The 27881-nt window shown below is 70.1% G+C and overlaps 12 protein-coding genes across 12 annotated transcripts; 5 read left to right on the forward strand and 7 right to left on the reverse strand.

Moving 5' to 3' along the window:
• Positions 1–281: 281 nt before the first annotated feature.
• On the reverse strand, positions 282–2407 carry MICPUCDRAFT_68937 (uncharacterized protein; the record flags this gene model as incomplete). Its single annotated transcript, XM_003060548.1, has 3 exons — positions 282–1196; positions 1368–1823; positions 1961–2407. The coding sequence occupies 3 exons, from the start codon at positions 2405–2407 to the stop codon at positions 282–284; spliced, it is 1818 nt and encodes a 605-aa protein (XP_003060594.1).
• Positions 2408–6400: 3993 nt separating this feature from the next.
• On the forward strand, positions 6401–8422 carry MICPUCDRAFT_68938 (uncharacterized protein; the record flags this gene model as incomplete). The annotated part of the gene is made up of 3 exons (XM_003060256.1): positions 6401–6697; positions 6823–6894; positions 7021–8422. Coding segments are annotated over exons 1-3 (1570 nt in total), but the record flags the coding sequence as incomplete, so codon positions are not given.
• A 616-nt stretch (positions 8423–9038) lies between these two features.
• On the reverse strand, positions 9039–10927 carry MICPUCDRAFT_59958 (uncharacterized protein; the record flags this gene model as incomplete). The annotated part of the gene is made up of 2 exons (XM_003060549.1): positions 9039–10554; positions 10814–10927. The coding sequence occupies 2 exons, from the start codon at positions 10925–10927 to the stop codon at positions 9724–9726; spliced, it is 945 nt and encodes a 314-aa protein (XP_003060595.1). The 3' UTR covers positions 9039–9723.
• A 573-nt stretch (positions 10928–11500) lies between these two features.
• Positions 11501–12667, forward strand: MICPUCDRAFT_34503 (uncharacterized protein; the record flags this gene model as incomplete). The annotated part of the gene is made up of 3 exons (XM_003060257.1): positions 11501–11739; positions 11897–12311; positions 12473–12667. 3 exons carry the CDS (start codon positions 11501–11503, stop codon positions 12656–12658), a joined length of 840 nt encoding a protein of 279 aa, XP_003060303.1. The 3' UTR covers positions 12659–12667.
• Positions 12668–13087: 420 nt separating this feature from the next.
• Positions 13088–13819, reverse strand: MICPUCDRAFT_5979 (uncharacterized protein; the record flags this gene model as incomplete). The annotated part of the gene is made up of 2 exons (XM_003060550.1): positions 13088–13144; positions 13223–13819. Coding segments are annotated over 2 exons (654 nt in total), but the record flags the coding sequence as incomplete, so codon positions are not given.
• Positions 13820–16973: 3154 nt separating this feature from the next.
• MICPUCDRAFT_59962 (uncharacterized protein) lies at positions 16974–17327 on the reverse strand (the record flags this gene model as incomplete). Its single annotated transcript, XM_003060551.1, has 1 exon — positions 16974–17327. The coding sequence occupies one exon, from the start codon at positions 17325–17327 to the stop codon at positions 16974–16976; it is 354 nt and encodes a 117-aa protein (XP_003060597.1).
• Positions 17328–17598: 271 nt separating this feature from the next.
• Positions 17599–17790, forward strand: MICPUCDRAFT_59963 (uncharacterized protein; the record flags this gene model as incomplete). The annotated part of the gene is made up of 1 exon (XM_003060258.1): positions 17599–17790. The coding sequence occupies one exon, from the start codon at positions 17599–17601 to the stop codon at positions 17788–17790; it is 192 nt and encodes a 63-aa protein (XP_003060304.1).
• Positions 17791–18004: 214 nt separating this feature from the next.
• On the reverse strand, positions 18005–21340 carry MICPUCDRAFT_59964 (uncharacterized protein; the record flags this gene model as incomplete). Its single annotated transcript, XM_003060552.1, has 4 exons — positions 18005–20008; positions 20158–20791; positions 21022–21163; positions 21271–21340. The coding sequence occupies 4 exons, from the start codon at positions 21338–21340 to the stop codon at positions 18116–18118; spliced, it is 2739 nt and encodes a 912-aa protein (XP_003060598.1). The 3' UTR covers positions 18005–18115.
• A 97-nt stretch (positions 21341–21437) lies between these two features.
• On the forward strand, positions 21438–22692 carry MICPUCDRAFT_68946 (uncharacterized protein; the record flags this gene model as incomplete). The annotated part of the gene is made up of 1 exon (XM_003060259.1): positions 21438–22692. One exon carries the CDS (start codon positions 21438–21440, stop codon positions 22656–22658), a length of 1221 nt encoding a protein of 406 aa, XP_003060305.1. The 3' UTR covers positions 22659–22692.
• A 62-nt stretch (positions 22693–22754) lies between these two features.
• On the reverse strand, positions 22755–23492 carry MICPUCDRAFT_59966 (uncharacterized protein; the record flags this gene model as incomplete). Its single annotated transcript, XM_003060553.1, has 1 exon — positions 22755–23492. The coding sequence occupies one exon, from the start codon at positions 23490–23492 to the stop codon at positions 22755–22757; it is 738 nt and encodes a 245-aa protein (XP_003060599.1).
• Positions 23493–23521: 29 nt separating this feature from the next.
• Positions 23522–24854, reverse strand: MICPUCDRAFT_59967 (uncharacterized protein). Its single transcript, XM_003060554.1, has one exon. The coding sequence runs from the start codon at positions 24790–24792 to the stop codon at positions 23584–23586; it is 1209 nt and encodes a 402-aa protein (XP_003060600.1). The 5' UTR covers positions 24793–24854; the 3' UTR covers positions 23522–23583.
• A 268-nt stretch (positions 24855–25122) lies between these two features.
• MICPUCDRAFT_59968 (uncharacterized protein) lies at positions 25123–26832 on the forward strand. The gene is made up of 2 exons (XM_003060260.1): positions 25123–25896; positions 26083–26832. The coding sequence occupies exons 1-2, from the start codon at positions 25136–25138 to the stop codon at positions 26717–26719; spliced, it is 1398 nt and encodes a 465-aa protein (XP_003060306.1). The 5' UTR covers positions 25123–25135; the 3' UTR covers positions 26720–26832.
• Positions 26833–27881: the final 1049 nt, after the last annotated feature.

A 27881-nucleotide genomic window follows, 5' to 3' on the forward strand; every position in this document is an offset into this window, starting at 1 on the left:
ATGGCTCTTCGCGCCGGAGCCGCGGCCGAGCCCGCCGGAGCCACGGCCGATCGACGCGGTCGAATCTCGAAGCGAGGACGAGGGCTGCTGCTGCTGCTGCTGCTGCTGCTGCGGAATGACGGCCGTCGGGGGAGGCCGTGGAGGAAGTAACGCCGCACCGGCGGCCGTTTTCTTATCCTCCTCCTCGTCCCGCAGCTCCAGCTCCTCCTCTGCCTCCTCGAGGTCGCGTCGCATCCGCGCCATCTTCGCCTCCGCGCGCGCGAGCGCGACCTCGCTCTCTTTCAGCCTCGACTCCAACGCCCCGCGCGACGCGCTCGCGCCGCGGCTGCTCTCCTGCAGCGCCTGGAGCTTCTTCTCGAGCGCCTCGACCCTGATCTTCTCCTCTTCGACGGCGCGGCGCCGACGCTCGGCTTCGCCCGCCGCGGCTCTCTCCGCCGCGTCCCTCTCCGCGCGCGAAGACAGCTGCAGCTCGCGAAGCTCGCCCTCGACCTTCTCGCGCGCGCCGCTCTCTCGCTCGAGGCGCGCGCGCCACGTCTCCATCGCCTCGTTCGCTTCTTCGCGCATGCGCTTGAGCTCCGCGAGCGCGCGCTCCTTCTCCCGCAATTCCCGCTGAGGGTGGTCGAGGGTCCGCGCGAAGCGACGTCGGGGCGGAGTTCAAAGGCGTCAGAAGCGGGGTCGAAAGGCGTCGCGTAGGTGTGTCGGGATTGAAACCGTGGGATGGTGGGCGGAGAGAAACACGCGCACGCGGGCGATGTCCTCGAAGAACGGCGTGCACCGCGCGAACGGGATCGTACGGGGACCGGCGTGAGGAGAACGAAACGCGCCTGAAACGCGCTCAGCTCGCTCGCGTCGTGCCTCGCGCTCGCGGTCATCTCTCGGAGGTCCACCTCGAGCTTCTCCCGCGCCGCGCGCTCGCGCTCGAGCTCGACGTCGCGCGCCCGCGACGTGTTGGTGACCTCGCGCAGCGCGCCCTCGAGCGCCTCGCGCGCCTTCTTCTCTTGAAGCGCCTCCGCGTCGGCGGCGTCGCGCGCCGCCGCGAGCTCAGCTTCCTTCCTCCTCAACGCGTCCAACGCGCGCTCAAGCTCGGCGCGCTCCTTCGTCGCGCCGTCCGCCGTCTCCCGGTGCGTCGTCTCGAGCGCGCGCTTCTCCTCCTCCATCGCGTCCCTGAGCGCGCGCGAGGACGACAGCTCGTGCTCCTTCGCCGCGAACGTCGGGGTGGAGTTGAAAGGCGTCAGTTGGAGTTGAAAGGCGCCGAGGACGGGTATTGAAAGCGAGGGGTGGGCGGAGAGATGCGACGGGCAAAGTCCTTAAGGATCGGCGTCCACATCGCCAACGCGGTCGTATGGGGACCAGTGTATAGAACGCACCTTCGCCGCGAGCTCGCGCGTCGCCGCCGCCGCCGCGTCAGCCTCTCGACGGCTCGACGCCTGCGCCTCGCGAAGCTTCGCCTCGAGCGCGCCGCGCTCGTCGCGCGTCGTGGACTGCGTCTCGCGGAGTCGCGACTCGAGCTCCGCGCGCGCTTTTGCTTCTTCCTCGAGCAGCGCGCTCAGCTCGCGCTCTCTCGCGAGCGCGCGCTCGCGGAGAGACGACGCCTCCGCTTCGAGGCGTTTTCGTTTTTCCCCGCCGTCGTCCGCCTCCGCCCGCGCGTCGCGTGCGGTCGCCTGAAGCTCTCGCGCCATCGACTCCGCGCTCGCCGCCGCCTCGCGCGCCTCCTCCGCGACTTTCTTCGCGTCGTCGAGCTCCTGCTGCTTCTTCGCGATCGCGGCGGCGCCGACGCGGACCGCGGCTTTCGCGGCGGCGGCTTTTTTCTCAGCCGCGCTCACCTGGGTGAATCGATCGGTCAGTCGAACGTCTTACCGGTCAAACGTTGAAAGGGAAACGCGGGTGAAGAATGACGGGCAAAAGTCCTTAAGGGACGGCGTGCACCACGCGAACGGGGTCGTATGGGAAGCAGTCTCACCTCCGCGGCGGCGTTCGCCGCGGACTCCGCCGCCTCTGCGCGCGCGGTCGCCTGCGCCGCTCGAAGCGCCGTCTCCGCGTCCGCGGCGGCGGTCTCCGCGGCGGCGGTCTTCGCCGCCCAGATCGCTTCCTTCGCGGCGGCGTCGCGTTTCAGCGCCTCCATCTCCGACGCGAGCGTCCGCTCGCGCGCCTCTCTCGCCTCGCGTTCTTCCCGCGCCCTTCGCGCCGCCTCCGTCGCGAGGTCCTTCTTCAGCCCGTCCCTCGTCGCGGCGATCGACGCCTCCGCGGCCGCGCGCTCGTCGCGGACGCTCGCTTGCAGCGCGCGAATCTCCGCCTCCGCGGCGTCGCGCTTGGACGCCTGGGACGCGAGGGAAGCGCGCAGCTCTTCCTCCGCGGCGGCGGCGGCGGCGCGGAGCTCCGCGGCTTCTTCGCGCAACGCCGTCGCCATCGCCTCTCTCTCCGCGGTCGCCTTCGCGGCCGCGGCCGCGAGCGCTTCTCGCGCGGCCGCCTTCGCAGCCTCGCGCTCGTCGCGGACGGTCGCTTGGAGCTCGCGCGCGGTCGCTTCCGCGGCCGCGCGCGCGTCGGACGCCTCTCGGAGAAGTTCCCGCAACTTCTTCTCCTTCTCCTCGCCCTCAGTCTTCAACGCCGCGAGCTCGGTCGAGAGCTCCTCGCGCCGGCGCTTCCGCTCGAGCTCGAGCGTCTCCTCGCGGCGCCCGCGCTCGTCCCTGACGGTCCCCTGAAGCGTCCGGAGCTCTCGCTCCGCGTCCTCTTTCGCGCGTCGCAGCGCGTCGATTTCCGTCTCAGTTTCCCGAGCGCGTTCCGCCGCCGCCGCCGCCGCCGCCGCCGCCGTCTCGTGACGCAACCGCTCCTCCCACGCCCGCGTCGCCTGGCTCGCCTCCACCTTGAGCTTCCCTATCGCGCGCTCGAGCTCGCGCTCCTTCTCCGCGGCCGCGGCGGCGATCTCCCCGCGCTCCGCGCGCTGGTTCCGTCGCTCCGCGCGCACCGTCCCTCGCAACTCGAGAAGCTCGCGCTCCGCCGCCTCTCGCTCGCTCCGAGCCGCGCAGAGCGCGTCCTCCAACGCCTTGATCTCGTTACCTCGCGCCCTCTCGATCGCGTCCCGCTCGAGCGCGCGCTCGTGCTCGGTCACGCGCGCCGCCTCTCTCGCGCTCGCTTGGAGCTCGCGGAACGAGCGCTCGAGCGCTTCGCGCGCCGCCGCCTCCGCGGCGAGCTTCGACGCCGCCGCCGCCTCGCGTTCCTTCGCGCGCGCGCGCAGCGCTTCAACCTCACCGCGTAACGACTTCTCTGATTCCGTAGGATCTGCCTCCTCGATCCTGGTGGACTCTCGCAGGAGACGGAGCTCGCCCTCCGCGGCGTCGCGCGCGGCGAACGCCGCCGCCGCCTCCGCCGCGCGTCGGCTCTCCTTTTCCCGCGCCGCCGCCGCCGCCGCCGCCGCGGTCGCCGCGTCTTTCCGCAGCGCGTCCACCTCTTCTCTGAGCTTCGCTTCTTTCTCTCTCGCGCTCGCGGCGAGCTCTCGTCTGAGCTCCACGACGGCGCGCTCGGACGCGTTCTCGTCCTCCCGCGCGCTCGTCTGGTACCCGCGGAGTTCGCGTTCCATCGCATCCTTTTCCGCGTTTGACGCGCGCTCGCGCGCGCTCCATTCGCGCTCCTTCTCGATCACCTTCGCCCTGAGCGCGTCTATCTCGTCCTGAAGCTTCTCCTCCGCGTCGCGCCGCGTGCTTCGCTCCGCGCGCTGGGACACTTGCAGCCCGCGGAGCTCGGACTCGAGCTCGTCCCGGGACGCGCGATCCCTCTTCAGCGCGCGCTGAAGCCCTCGTAGCTCCTCCGCCGCGGCCGCGGCCTTCGCGCGCCACTCGAGCACCGCCGCGGCGTCGCCCCGCGCGGCGAGATGTTTCGGGACGGCGTCTCGCGCGTGCTGCCGCGCGAGCCTCGCGAGGTCGCTCGCGCGCAGCCCGGGACCGGCCGTCGGCGCGGTGCTGTAAGACCGTCTCGCTTTTTTTTTGTCCTCGGCGTACGCTCTGAGGACGCGTCCGCCGTACGTGTGCAAAAAAAGTTCGTTCATCGGTCAGTTGATACAGTACGACGTTGTAGGGGACGCGATCGAATGTTGAAACCGAGGGATGGGTGAAAAGCTTTGACAGTGAACGCACCTGAACGCGCCGCCGTGCGCGCCGACGTCGTCCGAGCACACGGAGTCGTCGTCGTCGCCCGCGACGCTCCCGCCCGGCCTCGCCGTGGACGCGAGGGTGCTGTAGGATAACACGCTCGACGCCCCGTCGTCGTCCTCGTCCTCGTCCTCGTCCTCCTCGTCGTCGTAGTCGCTCTGCGAGACCGCGGACGCGGCGCCGCCGCCGCCGCCGCGCTCGCGCGCGGCGACGCGACGACGTATCCCCTCGGGGCCCGGGTCGATCCACCGCCGGACGCCGGGCTCGCCGTCGTCCGAGTCCGTGTCCGGGTCGTCCTCCTCGCCGTCGTCCGCGCCGCTGGGTTTCGGTTCCGATTTCGGTTTCGATTTCGATCTCTTCGTCGTCGTCGCGGTCGGAATCTTATTCTTTCGCTTCTCCGCGACGGGCGCCGCCGCCGACGCGAACATCCCGCCGCCGCCTCCGCCCGCCGCGCGCTTCTCCCTGCACGCGCGGAGCCAGTACAACAGCGCGCACTTAGAGCGCTCCGACACGCTCGCCTCGAGCCCGAGCCTGCCCACGAGGCGCCACAGACCGAGCTTTCGAAGCGCCGCGCGTTGCTTCGCGTCCTTTTTGACCATCTTCTCCGCGGCTTCCGACGCCGCCGTCGCGTGGTGCGCCGCGACCGCTCTAAAGCGCTCAGCCTCCACGGTGATCCATCTGAGTCGCGCGGCGAGCTCCATCCCGTCTACCGCCGCGCGCGTCGCGTGCGCGAGCTCGTCGCGCGCGAACTCGAGCTCGTCGCGCAGGCGGTCGGCCTCTCGCGCGAGCCGTCGTCGTTCCGTCGACGCGTCAGCGTCGGCGTCAGCGTCGGCGGCGGCGACGACGCGAGGCGATTCGATCGGCACCGCTCGTTTCGGTCGCCGCTCAGCGGGCGGCTGGGGGTGTTCGTCGCGCGCGGGGGTCGCCTCGACGACGCGCGGCGTCGGAATCTCCGTCGGCGGCGCGTCGGCGGCGGCGTTCTCGTTCGCGTTCTCGTTCTCGTTCGCGTTCGTCGTCGCCTTGAGCGCGACCGCGATCGTTCGCGCCCTGTCCTCCTCCCTCGCCCGCGCGCGCGCGCGCTCTCGTTCTCTCTGTTCCTCCTCGAGCTTCCTTATCTGGAACCGCTGCAGCGGCGTCTCGAACGACGACGACGACGCGCCCGAGCCCCCGCCCGCGCCCGGTCCCTCGCTCGCCCGCCGCGTCGCCGCCGCGGCGGCGCCGCGCGGCGTCGCCTCCGGCGACGGCCGCGGACTCTGCCGTCGACTTCCCGGCGCGGAGACCGGCGGGTGGACGTCGCGCGGGCTCACGCGCGGGCTCACGCTCCGCGCGTGCGCGGGAGGCGGGACGACGATCACTCCGCGCGACGACGACGACGCGGAAGCGGCATTCGACGCGGTGCCTTCCCTCGGCGCCGCGGGCGGGCGTCCGACGCCGCCGGCGTCCCTCCTCCGCTCCATCGGCGTCGGGCGGTCCCATCGCGAGGACGAAGACGCGCGCGCGAGCTCGGGCGCGTCCGCGGCGCTCCACGACGCGCGGCGCGCGTCGTCGTCGTCGTCGTCGTCGTCGTCGTCCCCGGGGAGGTTCGCGACGTCGTCAAACGGCTCGCGACGACGTCGCGCGGGCGCGGATCCGCCGCGGTCCTCGCGACGCTTCGCGACGCCGCCGCGGCGCCCGGCGCCGACATCGCCGCGGCCGGACGCGTCCCGCGATGTCGACGGCGCGTCGTCGTCGTCGCCGCCGCCGAAGTCGAAGTCGAAGTCGCGCGCCCTCGGGGTCTCGTCCCCTCCGACGACGAACGCGCCGCGCCGAGTCGCGCGGCCGCGCCTCGCGCCTCGCCTCGAAGCGCCCGCCTTCGCGCGCTTCCCCGCGGGAGGTCCTCCGCCGACGCCCGGCGCGGCCGCGGACTTGCTCGACTTCGACGCCGTCGTTCCCATGATCGCCGCGACGTCCGAGCTCCGCTCCGGACGACGAGAGACGCGCGCGCTCGCCTCGCGCGGCGCCTCCCCGCTCTAACGATTCGATGTGCGAAACTCGCGCCAGCTCTCATCGCGCGCGCAAGCACCTGCAAGCGCAGAAGTGCGTTTCCCGAGTCGCGAACGGTGGGCTCGGATGCACTTTTTGTCATCCGAGTACTCGAGTATGCGCATTCAGTCACAAGAGAGCGTACAAACTAGTACGGATCTCCCTCGGCGTGAGCTTTTTAGATTTTTATCGTATTAAAAAGCTGTCTCGCCGCCGCCCGTCACAACTCGACCGCCCACTCGCGCGGTGACCCACCTCGCGCGCGATTCCCGCACGCGCACGAGGTTTCCTTAAGGGGTTCACCTCTCATTCAGTGGAAGGCGGGAAGAAAAACCCGCACGGACGGGCGGGCGCTTTCGCATCCCGACGCCCGGCGGGCACGCCTAAAACGCGAAGCGATTCCGTCGAAAACGAACGCGCTTTTTCGCGACCGCGAGATGACGGCGACGAAGGCAGCCGCGGCGGCGGCGAAAGAGCGAAAACCCGCGCAGGCGGGCGGCGCGAAGACGCGAAAGGGGCCCGCGCGAGATAAGGTGCGTCTCGGTTCTCATAATCGCGCGTCGCGCCGACCGCGGCGTCCCGAGATGCGGAGATGCGCGGCGCAACGATGCTGACTCTTTCTCCTCCCCGTTTTTTCCTCCCCGTCCCTTCGCATCAGATGGCCCGGCTCGAGCGAGCCCTGGGCACGTCCGCGGCGGCGGAACCGGTCGTGAGCCCTTTCCTGAATACGGTGCGCGCGATTCGCGGCGTTTTCATCGCTCGCGCGGTCCCGCGACGCCCGCGTTCCGCGAACCAATTCGCTGACGGGACCTTCTTTTTCCCCGCGTGAACAACTTTCTTTCGCTTTCTGTCCCAGATGCCGCAGGGAAACAACAAACGGGTCGTCGGCTTCGCGGAGCCGCTCCCTCACGTCTCGGGCGGCGTGAACGCGCACGCGCACGGCGGCGCGCCGGGAATTTCACCCAGAGGCGTCGGAATCCCAGGGGTTCCGCACGCGGGGCCGTTCGACGCGTCGCACGCGCGGCCGTGGGGCGCGATGCCGTTGGCGCAAAATATCCCACTTCACCCGCCGGCGCCCGCGCCGAATTCTTCGCTCGCGCGAAACCTGGGGGCAAACGCGCAAGCGTGGACGGACGCGATGAATTTCGGAAAGAGCGCCCCCGCGAGCGACAGCGAGAGCGACCGCGAGATGGAAAGCCTGACGCGGATCAACTTGCGAGATTCAGATTACACACACAACACGGACGTGTCCGCGCACGGCGCGTGGCCGCTCCCGGGGGTCCCCGCGGCGACGACGACGACGACGCGCGCGGGGCCGGCGGCGGTCGCCGCCGGGGGCAAATCGCCGCGATCGCATTTGCGTCATCACGCGAGGACCGCTACTACAGTGTCCACGCAGCCGATGAACCCGCACTTCCCCGCGCCGATCGTGGATAAGACGTCGCGGTCGATGCATCAGGCGCTCTCGCCCGCGCTCGTAAACGCGGCGAGGATGGTGATGACGCATCAACAGGCGGCGTTCGCCGCGCAGCTCGCCGAGCTTCATCGCATCGTCGCCGCGCAGGCGGAGCTCGTGAAGCGCCGCGACGCCGGCGAGGGGCGGCAAGGAAGCGGGAGCGGCGACCCCCAAAGCGGATCGGGCAGCGGGCTGAGCGCGGAGGAAGGGCAAGGGTCCGGGCTCGCGTCCGGCGGCGAGAGCGGTCGCGGCAGCGGGGGCGGCAGCGGGGGCGGATCCGGGGGGGGCTCCGCCGAGCGCGGCGGGAGCGGTCGCGGCGGCGGGAGCGGGAGCGGCGGCGGGAGCGGCGCGGGGAGCGGCAAGGGCGACGGCGGCGGCAGAGGGGACAGCGGCGGCCTGGATGATAACAACACGCGGAGCGGGTCCGGGAGCGACGACCTCTCGGGCGCGAACCCGGCGCGGGGCGCGGCGCCGCCGACGATCGCGGCGGGGTCGCCGTCGTCGCTCACCGCGAAGCAAGCCGCGATGAAGGCGTTTGAGACGCAGCAGCACAAGTCCGAGCGCGCGTACGAGCGCGCGACGCGGCCGTGGCGAGAGGAAGGCGGCGGCGACCATCTCCCGGCGTTAAGCGTCGGCGGGAAGGCGCCGACTGGAGCGGGCGCGACGGCGCCGGGTGCGCCCGGCGTCGGCGTCGGCGTCGCCGCGCAAAACGTTTCATCGTTTCCGCAGCACGGCGCCGCGCCGCCGCCGCACGCGGCGCGGGTGATGCAAGAGCAGTGGATGGCGTACTACGCCGCGCAGTACGCCGCCGCGTTTGGCGGCGCCGCGGGCGCGGCGCACAACGCGTCGGGAACGCACCCGGGGGGAATGGATCCGTACGCCGCGGCTGCTTTTTTCGCGTCTCAACACGGCCGCCCCGCCGGGGCGGGCGCGCCGCTCCCCGCATCGATGCAGATGCAGATGCCCGGTACCTACCCGTTCGCGGGGGCCCTAAACCCGTACTTTTCGCATCAGCGAAAGGCGCAGGAGGAGGTGACGCAGATCATCGGCGCCGGGCACGCGGCGACGGCAGCGGCGGGGAACCACCCGCCGCGCGGGTCGCACTTTCACCCGTTCGTCCCGCAGCAGCCCGGTCCCGCGTTTCAGTACAAGTCGTACCCCGGGTCGCACAGCGGGAACGTCGGGAACGGCGGCGCGAGGAACGGGTTGCACCCTGTCGGGGGTTCGACTCTCGGCGCGTGGGCGAGCGCCGCGAGCGCGCCGCCGCCGTCCGGGCTCGGCGGCGCGAATCCGATGCCGAGCGTTCCAATCGGCGTCGGGGAGAAGCTCGACGCGGGGATGGGCGCGACGGGGAAGAAGGGCGGCGGCGGTAACGCCGCGGCGAAGAAGTCCACTCTCGCGGACGCGTCGAAGTCCGCGGGCGGCGACGCGAAGAAGAAGCGCGGGTCCGGAGGCGCGGTGGGCGGGAAGAAGGCCGCCGCGGGGGGCGCGGACGGCGGCAAGAAGAGCTCGAAGAAGAGCTCTTCTAAAAAGAAGAAGCGCAAGGCGTCGGATCGCGGGGAGAAGAAGGAGGCCGCGGAGGCGGACGACGCCGGGTCGGACTCGATGATGACCGGGGCGATGACGTGGCACAGCGACGCCGCGGGCGAAGCCGAGGTTGGCGGCGGAGGCGCCGCGGGCGAGCGAGACGCCGCCGCCGCGCTCGCGGCGCCGCCCACGAAGAAGCCGAGGAGCGGCACCGGCGCGGGCGCGGGCGAGGCGCGGGGCGGGGTAGAAAAGAAGAAGGACGGTCCGAAAGACAAGTCCGCGGCGGATATCCTGATGTCCATCATGAAGGCGTGAACGACGACGACGACGACGTGCGAGACGAGAGAAGGAAGAGGTTCATGATGAGACGACCGCGCGGCGGCTCATATTTTTACGAGCCCCCGACGCGGGACGAGGGAGGGAAGCCACACGATTGAGATAGTAGCGACGCACATCACAGGGCGCCTCCGGGGCGATTGACCGTCGGTGAACAACCGGCGCGTCGCGTCCCCTGGAGATGAAATGCTCTCATAGTTTCTTAGGTTCGTTAGCAACAATTACATTTAGACAACCTCATCAGTCGACGCTCACCCACGCCCCCCCGGATTTATCCCGCTCCGCCTCCTCCGCGCGAACCAACGCTCTGATGTGCCCATACGCCGCCTCCGCCGCCTCCCTCCGCGTCGCACACTCCTCGTGCCGCTCCGTCATCTCGCTCACCCAATTCGCGGCTCTCTTCCTGACGTCCGTCGCCGCCTCGAGCGCCCGCTCCAGCGCCTCTATCCTCGCGTCGTCGTCGTCGTCGTCCTTGTCCTTGTCCTTGCCGCCGCCTAAACTGCCGCCGCCTCGCGACCGCGCGTCGAGCATCCGCTCTAGGGCTTCGATTCGGTCCTCCAGCTCCGCGTTGGATCGCTTCGCGCGCTTCAGCTCCTTCGCGACGGACCGCGCGTCCCTCCTCGGCGGCGGCGACTCGGACTTGGACCTGGACTTGGACCGGGACTTGGACCTTGACTTGGACGCGGATCGATCGGACTTGGACTTGGACTTGGACTTGGACCGCGACGGCGACGGCGAGCGCGACGCGTCGCGCTTCCTTCGCCGCCGCGACGACTCGTCCCCTCCTCGCGCGGTCCCGGTCCCTCCGGGGGACGCGCCTCGCCGCCGGCTCCTCTCTCGACCGCGGTCGCCGCCGTCCGGACCCGGACCAAGACTCCGGTCGCGTCGCTTCTTCTCGCTCCTCTCTCTCTCCACGTCCGCGGCGGAGGCCTCCGCGAAGTTGACCTTACATCGCCAGCCGTCGATCACCGCGGGACGAATGTCGTCGACCGCGTCGACCGCGTCCTCGGTCTTGGCGAACGATACGAACCCGTAGCCCTTGGACTGGCGCCTGTCGTGATCCCACGCGACCTGGGTGGGTGATGACGCGGGGGACGCGGGAGGGACGGGGACGTCAGCGCGCGACGTCGGGGCGATCGCGCGACGATCGATCGAGGAGATCGTCGATGGACAGTGGGTCTATGAACTTTTTCTCCTCCGATCGATCGATCGATCGATCGGAGGGTGGAGGCGCGGCGGGGCGGTGGCGACGGAGGACACGCGATGGAGGAGCGGTCCGATCCATCCGATCGCCGCGCGCGCGAGGCGGACGCGACGCGACGCGACGCACCCTCGCGCCGAGGACCTTGCCGTACGACGAGAAGTACTCCCGGAGCGCGTCCGAGTCCGTGGAGAACTTCAGACCGCCGACGTAGACGACGTTGCTCTCCTCGCCTCGTCCCATCGCGCGCGATCGCGGTCTGAGGACCGCGGGCGCGAGGCGCGGCGGGATCGGGAAGTGTTCTTGGAAGACGTCGGTTCGCCAGCCAGGCAGCCAGGGTTGTTGGCCTCGTGGGATTGTTAAATCCGATCTGACGTGGCGGCATTGACGCCGCGCGCCTCAGCCCTACACGACATCCCCTCACACCCGATGTTCGCCCTCGCATCCGCGAAGACCCGCGCGACGGTCGCGAGACCGCGCGCGCCGCGCCCGATCGCATCGCGCGCGCGTCGCGCGACGCCATCATCGACGACGCGCGCGTACCAGTACGAATCCGACGCGTGGGTTCCCCCGAGCGCGTCGGGGGAGTGCGTCGGCGACTGGTGCGAGGTCGACGACGCCGACGCGATGGTCTTCGCGGGGATCAACCGACGCGACGCGATGGTCGCCGCGGGCGCGATCGCCGCGAACGCGCTGCTGTACGCGTGGTTCGCCCCGGACGCGCCCGCGAAGTCCCCCGCGGCGTCCAAGGCGTCGTCGTCGTCGTCTGATCCCGAATCGTCGTTCGCGTCTCTGCGATCGGACGTCGTCGGCCTGATGAAGAAAGACGCCGACTTCGGCCCGACGATGGTGCGACTCGCGTGGCACAGCAGCGGGACGTATGATAAGATGACCAAGACGGGCGGGAACGGCGGCGGGACGATCCGGTTTAAGGAAGAGCTCGCGCACGGCGGCAACGCGGGTTTGGATAAAGCCGTCAAGCGGCTGGAGCCGATCAAAAAGCGCCACCCGGACGTCAGGCGCGTTCCTATTTACACTGGTCCCCATACGACCGCGTTCGCGTGGTGAACGCCGATCCTTAAGGACTCTGCCCGGCGCATCTCTCCGCCCAGGGTCCCTCGCTTTCAATCCCCGCCCTCGACGCCTTTCAACTTCAACCGACGCCTTTCAACTCCACCCCGACATCATCGCTTCGTACGGAACGGCCCTCAGCTGGGCGGACCTCATCGCGTACGTCGGCGTCGTCTCCATCGAGACCATGGGCGGCCCCGCCATCCCGTTCGCGTACGGACGCGTGGACGAGATGGACCCCGGGAAGGTCACCCCGGACGGGCGCCTTCCGGACGCGGATAAGGGCGACGGGCCCGGTCCGAAGACGCGCGCGGGTATCCGCGAGGTGTTCAACCGCATGGGCTTCGACGACCAAGAGATCGTCGCGCTGAGCGGCGCGCACGCGCTCGGGAGGTGCCACGCGGACGCGTCCGGGTACGTCGGCCCGTGGTCCGGGACGCCGACGCTCTTCAACAACTCGTACTTCGTGCTGTTGAAGGGGTTAAAGTGGACGCCGAACGACAAGGCGGCGAAGTTTCAGGCGCGTTCTATTGCACACTGGTCCCCATACGACCGCGTCGGCGTGGTGAACGCCGTTTCTTAAGGACTTTTCTTCCCGGCGTCTCTCTCCGCCCACCCCCCGGTTTCAATCCCTACACACCGCGACGCTTTTCAAATCCAACTGACGCACCCCTCAACTCCACCCCGACGTCGCCTCGTATGGGCAATGACCCTCAGTACACCGATCCGTCCGGGAATTTGATGATGCTGCCGTCGGACATCGCGCTCATCGAGGACCCGAAGTTTAAGAAGTACGTGGACGTGTACGCGAAGGACCAGAAGAAGTTCTTCGACGACTTCTCCAAGGCGTTCAACAAGCTCGAGACGCTCGGGACGTCCGGTCTCACCCCGTTGAACGCGTGAGCGGCGGCGACCGGACGGACGGACGAGTTCCAAAAAAATGAAACGACGAATGAAGACGAGACGAGCGAGAAGAAAGATATTCGCGGCGAGTTACAAACGGAAAGATACTACATACAGCACGGTAAGAGACGACACGGTCGCGTCGTCGATGACAAAATGTCAAAACGAAAACGAACGACTGCGACACTACGCGTGCGACACCCTCTTCCCCGGGGACTCCTCCGCGCCCCCGACGGAGCCCCGCGCGCCTCTTCCGCCTTCAAACGCGGCGTACGCCCTCGCGAGTTTCTCTCGCTCCGACGCCGGGACGCTCGCCCGCGCGCCCTCGAGCGCTTTCGCGACGTCCTTCCCGGTCACGCGCACGTCCTCAGCGTTGGCGTCATCCGCACCGTCGCCGCCCTCGTCCGACACTTTTGCGATCGCTCGGTGCACCGCGTGCATGGACGCGTCGGACACGAGCGCGCGTAAATCCGCGCCGGTGAACCCCTCCGTCTTGGCGGCGACGTCGTCCCACACCATCGACAACGCGTCCGACACTTTTCCGACGCCGCCTTTCTCCGACACTTTACTTTCTCCGACACCACCGCCGCCGCCGCCCGTCTCGGTCACCGCGAGGTCCCTCGCGACCGCGGCGAGGATCGCGCGCCGCTCCTCGCGGTCCGGGAACGGCACGCGCACGAGCCGGTCCAACCGCCCGGGCCGCAGCAACGCCGGGTCGACGAGATCCGGCCGCGACGTCGCGCCGATCACGGTGACCCCCACGAGCGCTTCGACGCCGTCGAGCTCGGTCAACAGCTGGTTCACGACCCTGTCCGTGACCCCGGTGCTGTCGTGCCCGCGCCTGGGCGCGATCGCGTCGAACTCGTCGAAGAAGAGCGCGCACGGCGCCGCCGCCGCCGCGCGACGAAACGTCGCGCGAACGCCAGCCTCGCTCTGGCCGATGTACTTGTTCAGAAGCTCGGGGCCTTTCACGACGACGACGCGCAGGCCCGCGGACGCGATCGCCGCGCGCGCGAGGAGCGTCTTTCCGCACCCGGGCGGGCCGTACAGCAAAACGCCGGTTCGTAAGCGAAGCGGCGCGGCGCCGAACACGCGCGCGTGCCGCGTCGGAAACGACAGCGCCTCTTCGAGCGCGGCTTTCGCGCGCGCCAACCCGCCGACGCGAGACAACGCGCCGAGCGCGCCGTCGGTCTCAGGGTCCGCGTCGTTCCCGCCGCCCGCGCCCGCGCTCGCGCCGCCACCGAGCGCGCGGATCGGCGCGGGGACGAGGCCCACGCGCGCGTCCGCGAAATCCGCCTCGGCGAGGCGACCGGCCGTACGCCCGTCGACGCGTCTCCCCGTCTCCTCGACGGTGACGGCGGCGACGGAGACGAGACGGGCGCGCGCGTCCCCTTCTTCGGCGATCGCGACGCCGCCCATCGCCCGCGCCGCGGCCGCGTGCGCGGCCCTCTCGACCAACATCTTCAGATCCCCCGTCGCGAACCCCTCCGCCGCCGCCGCCGCCGCCGCCGCGGCGTCCGACCGCGCCACCGGCGTGCCCCGCGCCGCCGCCGCGGACGTGAGAAAACGCTCGCGGCCGCGCGCGGCGTCCGGCGCGCGCAGCTCGAACGCGCGATCGAGCCTTCCCGCGGCGACGAGGCCGCGATAGAGACTCTCGGGAGCGGCCGCGGTCGCGATGAACGCGACCGCGGCGTCGGATCGCTCACCGCCGCGACCGCGCGCGGCGTCGATGAGGTCGCACAGGACCTCTCCGACGATCGCCCCCGGGGCGGGCCCGCCGTCGCCGCCGCCGCCGCCGCCGTCGCCCGCGGGCTCCGACGCGACGGCGTCGAGGTCGTCCAGGACAACGATCGCGGGCGCGCGCGTCGCCGCCGCGTGCACGGCCGCGGTGAGCCCCGCGATCGCGGCGCGCGAATCGCCGCCGCGCGGGAGACCGCCGCAGTCGACCGCCACCACCGCGCACGCGCACCCCGCGTCGTCGCGCAGCCGTCGCGCGATCCCTCGCGCGATCGCGCCTCTGCCGCTGCCGGGCGCGCCCCAAAGGAGCACGCCCCCGGGGGGCGGGAGGTGCGGGCTCGTCCTCGCGCGCATTGCGACGGAAGACGGGCGGACGGCGACGGCGAGGCGATCGAACGCGGCGTCGGCGGCGGCGGCGGCGGCGCCGCCGTCGGGCGCGGCGGCGGCGAGCGCGTCGGCGTCGCCGAGCGAGGGGTCGATCGCGACGCTCGCGCCGTAGAGCTTCGAGTGCAACCCCGGGTCGTGCGGGGCGCGGTACACGGGCGGGCCGAGCTCTGCGCGCGCGCGCGAAGGAGGAGGCGGCGCCGAGAGGGGCGGCGCGGCGGCTCTGAGATCGGTCGCGGTCGCGGTCGCGGTGGCATCGTCGCCGCCGCCGCCGGCGGCGCCACCCGCCGCCGCCGACAACGGCGCGCACGCGAACGCCGACGGAGAGAGCACGGCGACGCCCCCCGGGGCGCGGACGTCCAGCTCGAACGTCGCCGTCTTCGCCGGCGCCGCGGAAGTCGACGTCTCGTTCCCGTCGTCGTCGTCGTCGTCCGCGCCGTCGCCGTCGCCGTCGTCGTCGTCGTCGCCGTCGTCGTCGTCGCGGCGGTCGCCATCGGCGTCGGGTTCGATCCTGAAGTGCACCACCGACCCGGACGCGACGGGGACGCCGCCGCCGCCGGCGAACCGCGCGGACGTGACGACCCACCGCCGCAGGAGCGCCGCCGCCGCGGCGTCGAGATCGGTCGCGCTCAGGGTCGTCGCGTCTCGGTCGGCGAGCCCGAGAGCGGAGAGGTGCGCGGGCGTCAACGCGCGCGCGGGAGAGGCGCCGGCGTCGACGCCGGCGTCGGCGTCGGCGGCGGCGGCGCCGCCCGCCGGAACCGCGTCCGCCGCGTCCGCGGCACCGGAAGCGTTCGCGTCCACGACCGAGATCGCAGCGCTAGACCGCGCGCGCTCTGTTCCAGAGTTCGCATCCTGCGGTTCCAGCGGCGGCGGCGGCGGCGGCGGCGTGCGTACCAACGGCCGCAGCCGCAGCAACGGCGGCGGCGACGGCGGCGGCGCCTCGGCGACGCTCGTCTTGGTCATCACGACTCGATCGCCCTGGGTGACGCCGAGGAAATCCCTCAGCGCGGGAGACAGGACGACGTTGCCGTCGCAGATCGCGGATCCTTTCACGGCGACGACGCGAACGGTCGCGGTGGGAGACGAACCGTCCCCCGCGGCGGCGGCGGGGGCGACGACGACGAAATCGCCGTCGCGCGGGCCCTTCATCGCCGAGCCTCGCTCGAGCGCGGCTTTCGACACGAACGCGAACGACGTCGGCGCCGCGGTGATCTCGCCCTCGTCCGCGGGCATCGCGGCCATCCGCCGCGGCCACGCGACGACGACAGAGCGCGCGGTCTGCACGCGCATAACCGCCCGCGGCGGCGGCGGCGGCGGCGGTGAGACTGCTTCCCATACGACCCCGTTCGCGTGGTGCACGGCGTTCCTTAAGGACTTTTCTTCCGCGTCCGCGTCCGAGTCCGCGTCCGCGTCGCGCGCGCCCCCGGCCGCGACGGCGGCGGCGGCGGTCGCCCCCGGAGCGACCGCCGGCGTCCACGGCGCGATGTGCAGCTCCGTGTTTAACCCCAACCGCGCGACCCCTCCCGGGGACGACGGCGACACGCGCGTCGCGACGAGACGCAGCGGCCCGCCGTCGCCGCCGCTGTCCTTCAGCCAAAACGGAAAGCACTGTCCCTCCGCGACGACGCCCACCTGGGTCAGCAGCCTCCGCTCGATCTCCCCGGCGTGCTCCACGACGAGCCCCCAGTCCGCCTCGCTCTCCGGCGACAGCTGCACGGCCGTCGCGTGCGGCGACGCCGCGCGCCCGGTGACTCGCACGACGCAGCCGTCGCGAAGGCGTAAACAATCCGCCGTCGCCGCCGGGACGTCGACGACGCCGAACCCGTCGCTCGCGGCGCCCGCCCACGCCACGAACGCTGGCTTCGGCGTGGTCGGTCCGGCCGTCTCTCCTCGGCGTTTTAACCACCGTTCCACGGGCGTTAACGCCAGCGGGAGCGGCAGCGCGGGGGACCGCGCCGTCAGGGACGCGAGGACGTCCCGGGGGAGCGACACGAAGGACGTCCTGTCGTTGACGACGCGGACGGCGAGCTCCAAGCCGCCGCCGGCTCTGCTCTCGATGAGGCCCTCGCCCGCTTCCGCCATCGTCTTTCGTCGATGGCGGAAAGGGCGCCTTCTTCTAGTGCGACTGCTGCGGCTGCGTGTTCTTCTAGTACACGTATCTAGTAACGTCCGTCAGATGTGCGTTATGCGGTGCTCAGAACAGGGAGCCGCACGCCTTCTTCGTCTTCATCTTGACGACGGGCCCTTGCTTCTTCGATTTCGGTCCTCGCGGTTCGCTCGTCGTCCCGGGGGGCGGTCTCACGACGTGCATCTTTCCTCCCGTTTGCGTCGCTCGTCTCGCGGCCTCGGTCTCGTTCTTCGCGTTCAGCTGCGCGGATAACGTTTTGGAGTTTAAGTAATCCGTCGTCGCGTTCGCGCCGCGCACGATGGCCTTCTTGTCGAATTTTCCCTTCTTCTGTTTCGCGAGCTTCCCGTGTCGATTCATCGCGGGTGCCTTCTTCCCGAGGCGCGGGATCTTCTTCCCTTTCCCGAGCGCCTTCTGCGGCATCGTGTACGCGTGTATCGATGCGGGGGGAAGGTCTTCGCGTGGGGGGAACCCTACCCGGCGCGGCGGGATGGAGAGTGGCGTCGGCGCTGACAATTCTCTCCGAAACAACGACAGGACGACGCGCGGCGCGCGACGAGCGAGGAAATTTTTTGCTCGTTCGGTTCGAACTGCGCGCGCGAACGAACCCTTCCGTCGTCATTCCCGCGCGCGCGGACCCAGCCCCGCCCCCTCCACCCCTCGCGCGGTCATGTCCGGCACGGACGCGACCGTCATGGCGTACCGCACCGGCGCGCTGCTGGACATCGTGGACGACGAGTGGCGCGCGGACGTCCTCCCGTTCGACGAGATCGAGATCCCGCCGGGGATCTCAGTCCCCGGGGACGACGGCGACGACGCGGCGACGCAGGCGGAGAACGACGGGCCGGAGAAGTGGAACGAGCTCGCGCTGCAGTTTCTGAACTGAGACCCCGCAGTCGGTAGCGGGAGCGCGATGGGGGAAGAAGAGAGGAGGACGAGGAGTAGCGTAGCGATAGCCCGGGAGGGACGACGGTCGACGACGACGATGAAGATGACGACGACGTTGCGATTGCGTGGAAGAAGACTGACGGCGACGGACTCGAGAGGACGAGAAGAAGGAGACGCGGCGCGGCGGCGGGGCTGTCGCGTCAGCGCGCGTGAACGTTTTAGACGTTTGTCATTTCACAGACCGACTCGATTCTTAAATCAAACGCCTCCAGTCCCTCTCGAGCGTTCGTCACGTCGCGTCGCGACGAACCCCTTCGTTCGCTTCACCTGCACGCCGTGAGCAAAGAGTTCACGACGTGCACGCATAACCTCAAGTCGCCCTTCACCGCGGCGGGCGTCGCCGGCGATTGGCTCGCCTCGTGTAACCCTCCGAACACGCTCTCGAGAATGGGTCGCATGTGCGCGGACAGCATGGCGTCCGAGGGGTCGATCGCGAGGCAGCTGTCGCGGATCCACGCGAGCTTCAGCGTCGGCTCTTCGTCCAGGTCGCACGACAGCTGCTGCATGAGCGACAGCAAGACGCCCTGCGACAGCGGCGCCGGGGACTGCCCGAAGATCGCCTCTCGCGCGGGCTCCACCTTGCCGCACACCCACGTCACCATCTCGACGGAGGATAACCCCAACGCTTTCGTGAACGCGTCCTCGAGCTGCCCCTCGTCGACTAATCTCCCGAGCTCGATCGTCGGGTCCATGGACGACTCGAGGTCCGCGAGCGACGTCGGCTGCGCCGACGCGGGCGGCGCGGAGGACGCGCCCGCCGCCGCGGGGACGTCGGTGAGCAAAATCTCCGCCGCGGATCGCACTTCGTTCGACGCCGCGCGCAGGGAGCTCACGAGTGGGCCAACCTCCGCGGCGATCGCGTTCTCTTTCTGCGTGTACAGCTCCGTCGCGATGTCGTCCATCCCGCGCTCAAACGTGGACCGCACTTGTTCAAACATCTCCCCGCACGCGCGTTCAAACTTGGGGACGACGACGTTCTCCATCGCCTGCTGCAACGCCGGCGCGACGGCGTCTTTGATCGCCTTCGCCTCGCTCGCACCGTTCCCGCCGCCCTGCTTCGTCTTCGCCGCGATCTCCGACGCCACCGCGGGGGCTAACGACTTGAGCTCCTTACGAAGGAGCTTCTCGATCTGCACGGGGAGGTCGCGCGTGATCGCCGCAGAGACGGCGATGAGGAGCTCCTTCTGACGCTCGCGCTCCGCGGCTTCGCGGTCTTCGCGCTGCGCGTTGACGAGCCCGACGACGTCCGCGAGGAGCTGCGCGCGGAGGCCGTTGATCGCGGCCGCGATGTCGCCGGGGTGCGGGGTCCCGTGCGGCGGCGGCGGCGGCGGCGGATGCCTCGCGCCCCCCGGCGGCGGCGGCGGGGGGGCATTTCCCTGCTTCTTCGGTTTCGCTTTCGGCAGCGCCGCAACCGGGGGTTCCGGCTCGGCTGCGACCGGGGACGCGCTCCCGCCGTTCTTCGGCGCGCTTCCCCCCGCGGCCATGGACATGAGCTCACCCGGGGTGAGCAACTTCCCGGGTGTCGGCGTGCTCGGCTTCGGCGTCCCGGGGGATCCGCCTCCGCTCGCGGCGGCGGCGGCGGCCGCGGCGGCCGGGATCGCGACCGTCGCGTCGTCGTCCCCGGCTTCGTCCTCCTCGCTCTCCTCCTCGCTCTCGCTCTCGCTCTCGCTGTCGCCCGCGGCGGCGGCGATCTCGGCTTCGTCCGCCGCCTCGCCGCCCGCGCTTCCCTCGGGGCGGCACCGATCGAGATGCAACGCGTACTGCTGAATCGCCTGCGTCTGCATGCAATACAGCTGCAGCGACAGCTCGTCGTCGTCCTCGCGGAGCGCCGTGAACGACAGCACCGGCATCGTGACGGAAAACTCGGAGACGTAATCGAACCCGGCGCCGTCCTTCGCGAGGTGAACCGCGTACACGGATTGCTTCCGAAGGTTCGCGAGGAGCACCAGACGCGCCGCGGGGTAGGCCGCGCACGTGAAGTTGTAGACGTCGTCCTCGGGCGCGAACGACAGCGTCTGCGTCGCCTCCGCGCCGTTCATGTCGCCGTCGCCCAGCGTCCACAGCGCGATGGACGCGTTCTGCGCGCTCCCGACGACCACCGCGCCGGCGCCGACCCAATTCACCGACGCGACGGCGTCGTCGCACGGAGAAAACGTCTGAACGTCGGGGTGGAGTTGAAAGGCGTCAGAAGCGGAGTTGAAAGGCAACGCGGGCGGGGATTGAACGCGAGCGGTGGGCGCAGAGACGCTCCGGGAAAAGTCCTTAAGGATCGGCGTCCACCACGCCGACGCGGTCGTATGGGAACCAGTGTGATACTAGAACGCGCCTGGTCCACGAAGAACGGCGACGGCTTGTACTCGTCCGTTTCCCCCGATCGTGGGGACCACACGCGCACGGTGCCGTCCGCGTACCCGACCGCGAGCCGCCCGTCTCCCGAGAGCGACACGGAGAGGTCCGTCACGGAGGGCTTCCCGGTCGCGGCGGCGATGACGTGGACGCCGTCGCACGGTTCGCCGAGCAAAGAGACATCCACCGTGAGCGCCCTCGCGGCGGCGTTCTTGGAGACGTCCACGGTCGCGACGAAGATCGCGTCGCCGATCGCGCCGACAAGCTCGGACTTGGAGAGCCACGCGACGCGAGGGACGAGCGAGGAGACGTCCGCGGGCGGCGGCGAGACGGTGATCTGGAGCAGCGCTTTCTCGTCGACGGCGTCGCCGCCGTCGCCCGCGACGACGCGCTTGACGAAGAGGCAGCCGTCGACGCCGAACGACGCGAGGATGTCGTCCTTCGCGCTCGGCGCGAACTTCATGTCCGCGATCTGCGCGGTGTGCCCGCGGAGGAGCGCGCGCGACGCGGTGTCTTTGTGAAGGACGCGGACCTGCCCGGCGCGAAGGCCGTAGCAGATGTATCGAGCGTTCACGGCGATCTGCGAGAATTGCCTGCGGGGGACGAAAACGCGGGGGACGGGGCGGGGATGGAGTGCGGATGAGCGCGCGTTCGAGGTGGACGCGACGAACGCGCGGGGGTGAATAGGCGCGTCGGGGAACAGGCGCGCGCGGAGGACGCGCGCGCGGATCCGGAGGGGCGCGCGATCACGCGCGACGAATGATCGATCGCTCGATGACGAGACGACGACGAAGTTGGAAGGAGGAGGCGGACGACGGCGCACCGTTCCGCGTACTCGGTCGCGTAGACCGTGATCGGGGAGACCTCGAGCTGCGGCTGCTCCTCGCCTTCGACGCGGGACTCGATGTCGTACGTCGCGTCCACGCCCGGGGTCAGGTCCCGGCCTTTCGGCGCGACGACCGAGGCTGCGATGGGGAGGGAGCGTCGAATGAATCGTCAGGATGATTCGTTCGATCGATCGCGAGGGCGAGGAAAGGAAAGGATGCGGGGCGGGGCGGGGACGATCGCGCACCGAGCGAAGCGCCGGCGGCGGCGGCCGCCTGCAACGCTCTCGCGGCGGGTGAGTCCGCGGTATTCGCCATCGTGTGAGCGGTGTTCTTTCGCGGGCGATCGGGCCGCGCGACGACGAACTCTGTGATCGCGACCGACGATCGACGCTCAGACGCGTCGAGAAGCAGAATGCGCGGCATTTGCCTGCGTGGCGTGGGCAAAGCAGAGTTGACGACAGCAAACTTTCAGTCGTCCCGGCGCGCGGCCGGGATGGCGTCCGGGGGTACCCTCCCCGCCGACGCGGCCGCGCAGGTCGCGAGGATGAAGGAGCTCGAGCGCGGGATCCTCGCCGCGGTGGACCGCGTCGCGGGCGGCGGCGGCGCGGCGTCGTCGTCGTCCTTCGCCGCGGGCGGAGGAAAGATGAAGCGCGACCCCGCGCATCTCGCGCGCGTCGGGATGTCGAAGCTCCGAAGGGAGCTCAGAGAGCTCGAGGGGATCGCGGAGGAGCAGGACAGGGCGACGGATCGCGCGGCGGTCCTCGACGCGCTCGAGCAACGCGTCGCGTCGCACGACGGGATACGTCGCATCCTCAGGGACGCCACGCTCGAGGCCGCGAACAGAGCGCCAGAGGAGGAGGAGGAGGAGGAGGAGGGGAAGGAGGGGCGCGCGAGGGACTGCGACGTGGCGAACGACGCGGACGCGCGCGCGGCGCTCCTCGGCGAGAACGACCCCGCGACGAGAAAGAAGAAGACGCCGCGCGCGCGCGACGAGACGCCCGCGCTCGCGCTCGCGTCCGAGGCGACCGCGGGGTTGCGACGCGCGAGGGCGACGATGGCGGACGAACTCATCAAGGGCGAGGCGACGCTTAACGCGATGGCGACGTCCAGGGCGTCGCTGAAGAGCGCGACGGACGAGTACGCCGGCGATCAGAGGAGCGCGCTCAAGCGCGGGAGCGGCATGCTCACCGTCATCGAGCGGCAGGCGGTCCGAGCGCGGATCGTGCTGTGGGTCGGGTTCGCGTGTTTCCTTCTCGCGTGCGCGCACGTTGCGCTGAAGCGGACGCCGCTGTTGGCGCGGTTTCATCCGTTGTTTCACGTTCGGCGACGCGCGGCGAGGCGATTGAGAGAGGCGAGCGAGGCCGCCGCGAGAGCAGTGGAGGAGGGGAAGCGCGCGAGCGCGAGGGCGAAGCGCGAGGGGAAAGGGAACGGCGCGGCGGCGGCGGCGGCGGCGGCGGCGGCGGCGGCGGCGGTCGCGGACGACGACGCGTTCCTGGACGGCGCGGCGGACGCCGCCGCCGCGGACGCGTACTCATACGGCGGCGATGGAAGTCTAGACGACGGGGGGTACGCGCGGCCGGACGTGGAGGTTGGCGAGTACATGCGCGCGGACGAACCCCGCGTCGAACTCTAGCGACGATGATTGGACGTCGAGACGCGAACGACTCATCGTTATACGTAGTCTCACGCGAGAGCGCGTCCCACACAGAGGTGGACGCTCGCGCGCGCGTCACGCCTCCGGCGGCGGCGTCCCGCGCTGCCGCGTCCTCGGCCGGTTCGCCTCCCTCACCGCGTCCGCCTTTTTCTTCCGCTCCTCCGCGCTGTCGCCGTCGCCGTCGCTCGTCGCCCACGGATGATTCTTCGGCAACGATACGTCCCTCAGCGAACCGCCGTCCTCCTCGACGCGCGCTCGCCGCCGCCGCTCCCTCGCGGCCGATATCTGCGCCTCCGTCAGCGAGGGCATCTCCACCGTTCGAACGGACTTCATCATCCCTCTGAAGAACTTTTCCTCGTCCACGTCGCGGTTCTCGTCCAGGGCGCCGCGCTCCTCGAGCGCGGCGACGGATCCCCGTCGTCGTCCGCCGAGCGCGGACCGCGTCCGGAAGAGCGCCTTCGCGAGGACGAACGCGCCGACGAACATGCCCGCGGTCTGCGCGGGCGTGGGCGGGGGGAGCCCGAAGATCGTGGCCGGCGCGCCCACCGCGGTGCCGGTCGCGGAGGAGGAGGAGGAGGAGGAGGCCTTCTTCGAGGAAGCCTTCGACGAAAGCTTCGGCGCCTCCGCGTCCGCCGCCTTGGCCGCCGCGACGACGTTCGCGCGGCGTCCCCGTCCAACCGCGGGGTGTCTCGCAAGACGTCGCCACGGCGCTCGCGCGGGCGCGGGCGCGCGCGATGACGCGATCATCGCGAGCGACGGCGTGCGGGCGCGTGCGGGAGGTGTGGGGCGAGGCTGCGAGATCTGCTCCCTCATTATACTCTCGGCTGATGAGAATTCTGATTGCGCAGCGACTGATCGACACGCGTCGATCCGACGCCCCCTCTCGTCTACTTCCAAAATGTGACTAAATACTCCCGAACAAACACGTACCTAGACTCGGCGGCGGCATGTCCGCCTCCGCGCTGAGCCGCCCGTACTTCCCCACGATCTCGCTCTGCGCCGTGGCGTAGTAGTGCCGAAACATCATGCACTTCGCGACGCCCTTCAACCCCGCGAGGTGCACTAAAAAGTCCCCCTTCACGTACCACGCCGGCAGGGAATTAAACACGCAGCTGTTCACCACCTTCGTCCGCGCTCGGATCGTGTTCGCGCCCTTGTACGCGTCGCCTTTCACGCTCGTGCGCCATATCCGCGACTGATACAGAAAGTGCATTGCGCGTTGTTCAAACTTGAAGAGGACAAACGTCCGCGGCGACACGAGTTGCTCTTGCGCCCACATCTCGTCCAAGAACCACAGACTCCACGGCGTGTTTCGTATCAACCACACGCCGCAGTTCAAGCCGTTCTTATCCGCGGCGAGGATCTGGTCGTACCCGTAGTCCACGACGTCCTCGAGCTTCACGTCCACGTTCGTGATCACCGTGTCCACGTCCACGTAAAACAAAAAGTCGTAATACGGGAGGTACTTCCGCATGACGAGAAGCTTACTCCAGCTCGTCGGCCGCGACTCGTCGATGAGGTCGCCGTCCACGATGACGTCGTACCCGTGATGGTCCGCGTACGCCTGCTTGTTCGCGACGGACGCGGAGCAGATCGCGTCGACGTTGTGATCGCACAGCGAGACGATGCCAACCTTGGGTTTCCCCGACGGGATCGGCGACGGGAGGTCTTTCATGTCCGCGGGGGGCAACCCTTCTATGGGATCGTCGTCCGCGATGTCCTGCGGCGCCGGCGTGCTCGGGGGGCAGTAGTGCGGCCTCTCGATGCTGAAGAACATGGACCGGATGTACACCTTCTGGAACCCCATCACGACGTGATAAATCGCGGTGGAGAATGTCCACAGCACCATGAGCGTCGCGAGGATCGCGAGCGTGGGGTACCGCTTCCGAAGGCGTCGCCTCTGCTTCCCTTTCCCGCTCAGCGTCCCCCCGCGCTCTCTGCCTCTGAGTTCCGGCGGCGGCGATCGGTTCCTCGGCGACGGCGGCATCGGCGTCATGAGCTCGGTCATCGTCCCGCCGACGGACACGCCGCCGCCCGAGGAGTGCCTCGGCATCCTCTGCGACATCTCATGATGCCCGATGCCCCCCGCGTGCTGGACGTGCCGCGCGTGCATCTCGAGATCGCCGCGCCGCGCGACGACGGGAGACCAACGACGCGCCGTCCGCGAGGACGCGTCGACGAATGGCCGCGCGGTCGGACGAACCGAGGGGCACAAACGCGCCCCGCGGCATCGGTCAGATCGGTCAGATCGGTGAGCGGTGCACGTGGATTCCGACGCGCCAGACTGGTCGCAATACGTAACCTGGTATAAAGGCCCAACTTCTACCCTAACGGAAATGCGAAAATCGGAAAACGCGAATCTGCGAAGTCGCGATGCGCTTTTTGAGGTTCTTTCTTCGACGCGATAAGATTGTTAACGTCGCCGCCGCCCGCGCAGAGGCGACGCGCGGAGAAGCATGGCGTCCGCTATCGCATCCCCGGCGTGCATCGGCGCTCGAAGCGACCGCGCGCGCCGTTCCAGGCGCGCGCGCGCGTCGCGAGCGGTCGTCACCGCGCGCGCGTCGCGAGCGGTCGATCGATCCGTTCGAGGATTAGACCCGATCGAGGAAGACGCCGCGCGCGGAAAAGTGATCGTCGTCACGGGCGCGAACAGCGGGATCGGGAAGGAGGCGTGCAAGCAGCTGTACGCCGCGGGCGCGACCGTGCTCGTCGCCGCGCGATCGCGCGAGAAAGCGACGGCCGCGTGCGAGGAGATCGCGAGAGACGCGCGAGGCGACGCCTCGCGCGTCGACGGCGACGCCGTCCGCGACAGAAGAGCGCCCGAAGAGGCGCCTCCGCTCGCGACGCGCCCGCGCTTCGGCCGCGCCGTCCCCGTCGTCGTCGACCTCGGCGACGTGCGCTCGATCGCGCGCGCGTCCGCGGAGATCCTAAACTCGCACCCCGTCGTGGACGTCATCGTCTGCAACGCCGGCGTCGCGCCGGACCGCGCGGGCAACGCCGTCTCCAAGACGGGCAAACCGACGCGACGGACGAAGGATGGATTCGAGGAGACGATCGGCGTGAACCACCTCGGGCACTTCGCGCTCGTGCGAGAACTTCGCGGCGCGCTCCGGGAAGGCTCTAGGGTGGTCGTCACCAGTGGGTGCGTGCACGATAAGTCCTCCCCCGACGGCAAGAACGGCGCGCCGCCGACGCTCGGCGACTTGACCGGCTTGAGGTGCGTTCTTCTCACACTGGTCCCCATACGACCCCGTTCGCGTGGTGAACGCCGATCCTTAAGGTCTTTGCCCGGCGCGTCTCTCCGCCCATCCCTCGCGTTCAATCCCCGCCCGCGACGCCTTTGAACTCCACCTGACGCCTTTGAACTCCACCCCGCCATCGCTTTGTATGGAACGACCCTGAGACGCCACGCCCCGGGCGAGCGCGCGTTCAGCATGGTCGACGGCGGCGACTTCGACGGGAACAAGGCGTACAAGGACAGCAAGCTGTGCGGCGTCCTCTTCGCGCGCGCGCTCTCGAAGCGTCTGGAACCGATCGGCGCGACCGCGTGCGCGTTCTCCCCGGGGTTCGTCCCGACGTCGTCCCTGTTCCGGTTCCAAACGTCCTTCGTGCAGACGTTATTGAAGACGGCGTTCAACTACCCGCCGCTCGCGACGTCGTTGCGCACCGCCGGCGCGTTCACCGCGCACATGGCGCTCAGCGACGCCGTCGCCGCCGCCGGCCCCGGGGCGTACTTTTGCGGGCCGCCGTCCTTCTCCAAGCCGGAGGACGCGCACCCGTGGCTCGGAGGGTTCGCGCGCGGACTGATCGCGCCGGAGTTTGGCGTGAAAGCGCCGAGCGAGGAGGCGCGCGACGACGCGTTGGCGGAGGCGTTGTGGGAGGTCAGCGAGGCGTTGATCGACGACGCGTTGGCGAGGCGGGAGGCCGCCGCCGCCGCCGTCGACGGACCCGGACCGGGTGCCGCCGCTGGCGACGGCGGGTGGAGGAACAACATCCACGCCAAGGTGGGGGGCGGCGCGCGCGTGCCGACGTCGCGGTGAGGCGAGCGAGGAGACGCGCGCGCGTCGGTGGGCGAGGAGAGGAGGGAGGGGACGCGGCGGGCGCTATGTCCGTCGCGTATTTATTCATTTAATTAAGACAGACGCGAGAGGAGAAGGAACGGCGGCGACGCGACTGACGCGCGAAAACGTCCACCTGCACTGCTGCTCGTCCTGTCAGGGCCGTTCCATACAAAAACAGTTCACCGGTCAGTTGATAGGGGACGCGATCAAATGTTGAAACCGGGCGATGGGTGAAAAACTTTTGTATAGAACGCACCTCAGGAAAGAGAATTTCTCAAGCACCCGTCGCTTCGCCGGTCCGCTTTGGATCTCGTCTCCATCGATCGACGCGCGCGTCGACGCCTCGGCACGCGTCGTCGTCGTCGACCCCCCGCCCGCGCGATCGTCCTCTCTCCCTCCTCACGACTCGCGCGGATACGCTCCCCCCCCGCCGCCGCCCGCGCGCGTCATGAACGACGAGAACCCGTTCGGGGACGGTCCGCTCGCGTCCGAGGCTGGGCGTGACTTCGGCGGAGGCGCCGCGGGCGCGCGGCTCGTCGAGAGCTTCGGCGGGGATAACCCGTTCGCGCGCGCGTCCGACGCGACGGAGCCGCTCGCGACGACGCTTCACGACGTGAACATCGCGGACGACCCGCCGGCGGCGGTCGCGCCGCCGTCGATCGATCCGGCGACGTCCGATCCGAGCGCGTCTCACTCGACGAACGCGACGAATCCTCTCACGTCGTCGTCGTCGTCGTCGTCCGCGGCCGCGCGAGACATGGGCCCGCTGACGCCGCCCGCGCCCGCGCCCTCCGCGAACGCGACGGCGGACTCGAGCGCGGCGACGAACGTCCCCGCGATGGGCGTCTCTTACGGCGACCTCCTCGCGCCTCCGCCGAGTTACGCGGACAGCATGATGTACTCCGCCGCGCCGTTCGCGTCCTCGACGACGGGCGGCCGCGGGGCCGCGTCGGAGATATTTCCAGCCGCCGCGGCGACGGCGCGCGGCGCGTCGAACGCGATGGCGCACACGACGTACGGCGGGTACGGCGGCGGGTCGGCGGGCGGGTCGAGCGACGGCGGATCCATGAACGCGGATCCGTTCGCGCCAGGCGCAGCGCGTTTCGGCGGCGCCGACGTCGCGCCGACGCGGCCGCTCGCG

This window comes from Micromonas pusilla (genome assembly GCF_000151265.4).
Source record: "Micromonas pusilla CCMP1545 genomic scaffold MICPUCscaffold_8, whole genome shotgun sequence".
Lineage (NCBI taxonomy): Eukaryota > Viridiplantae > Chlorophyta > Mamiellophyceae > Mamiellales > Mamiellaceae > Micromonas > Micromonas pusilla.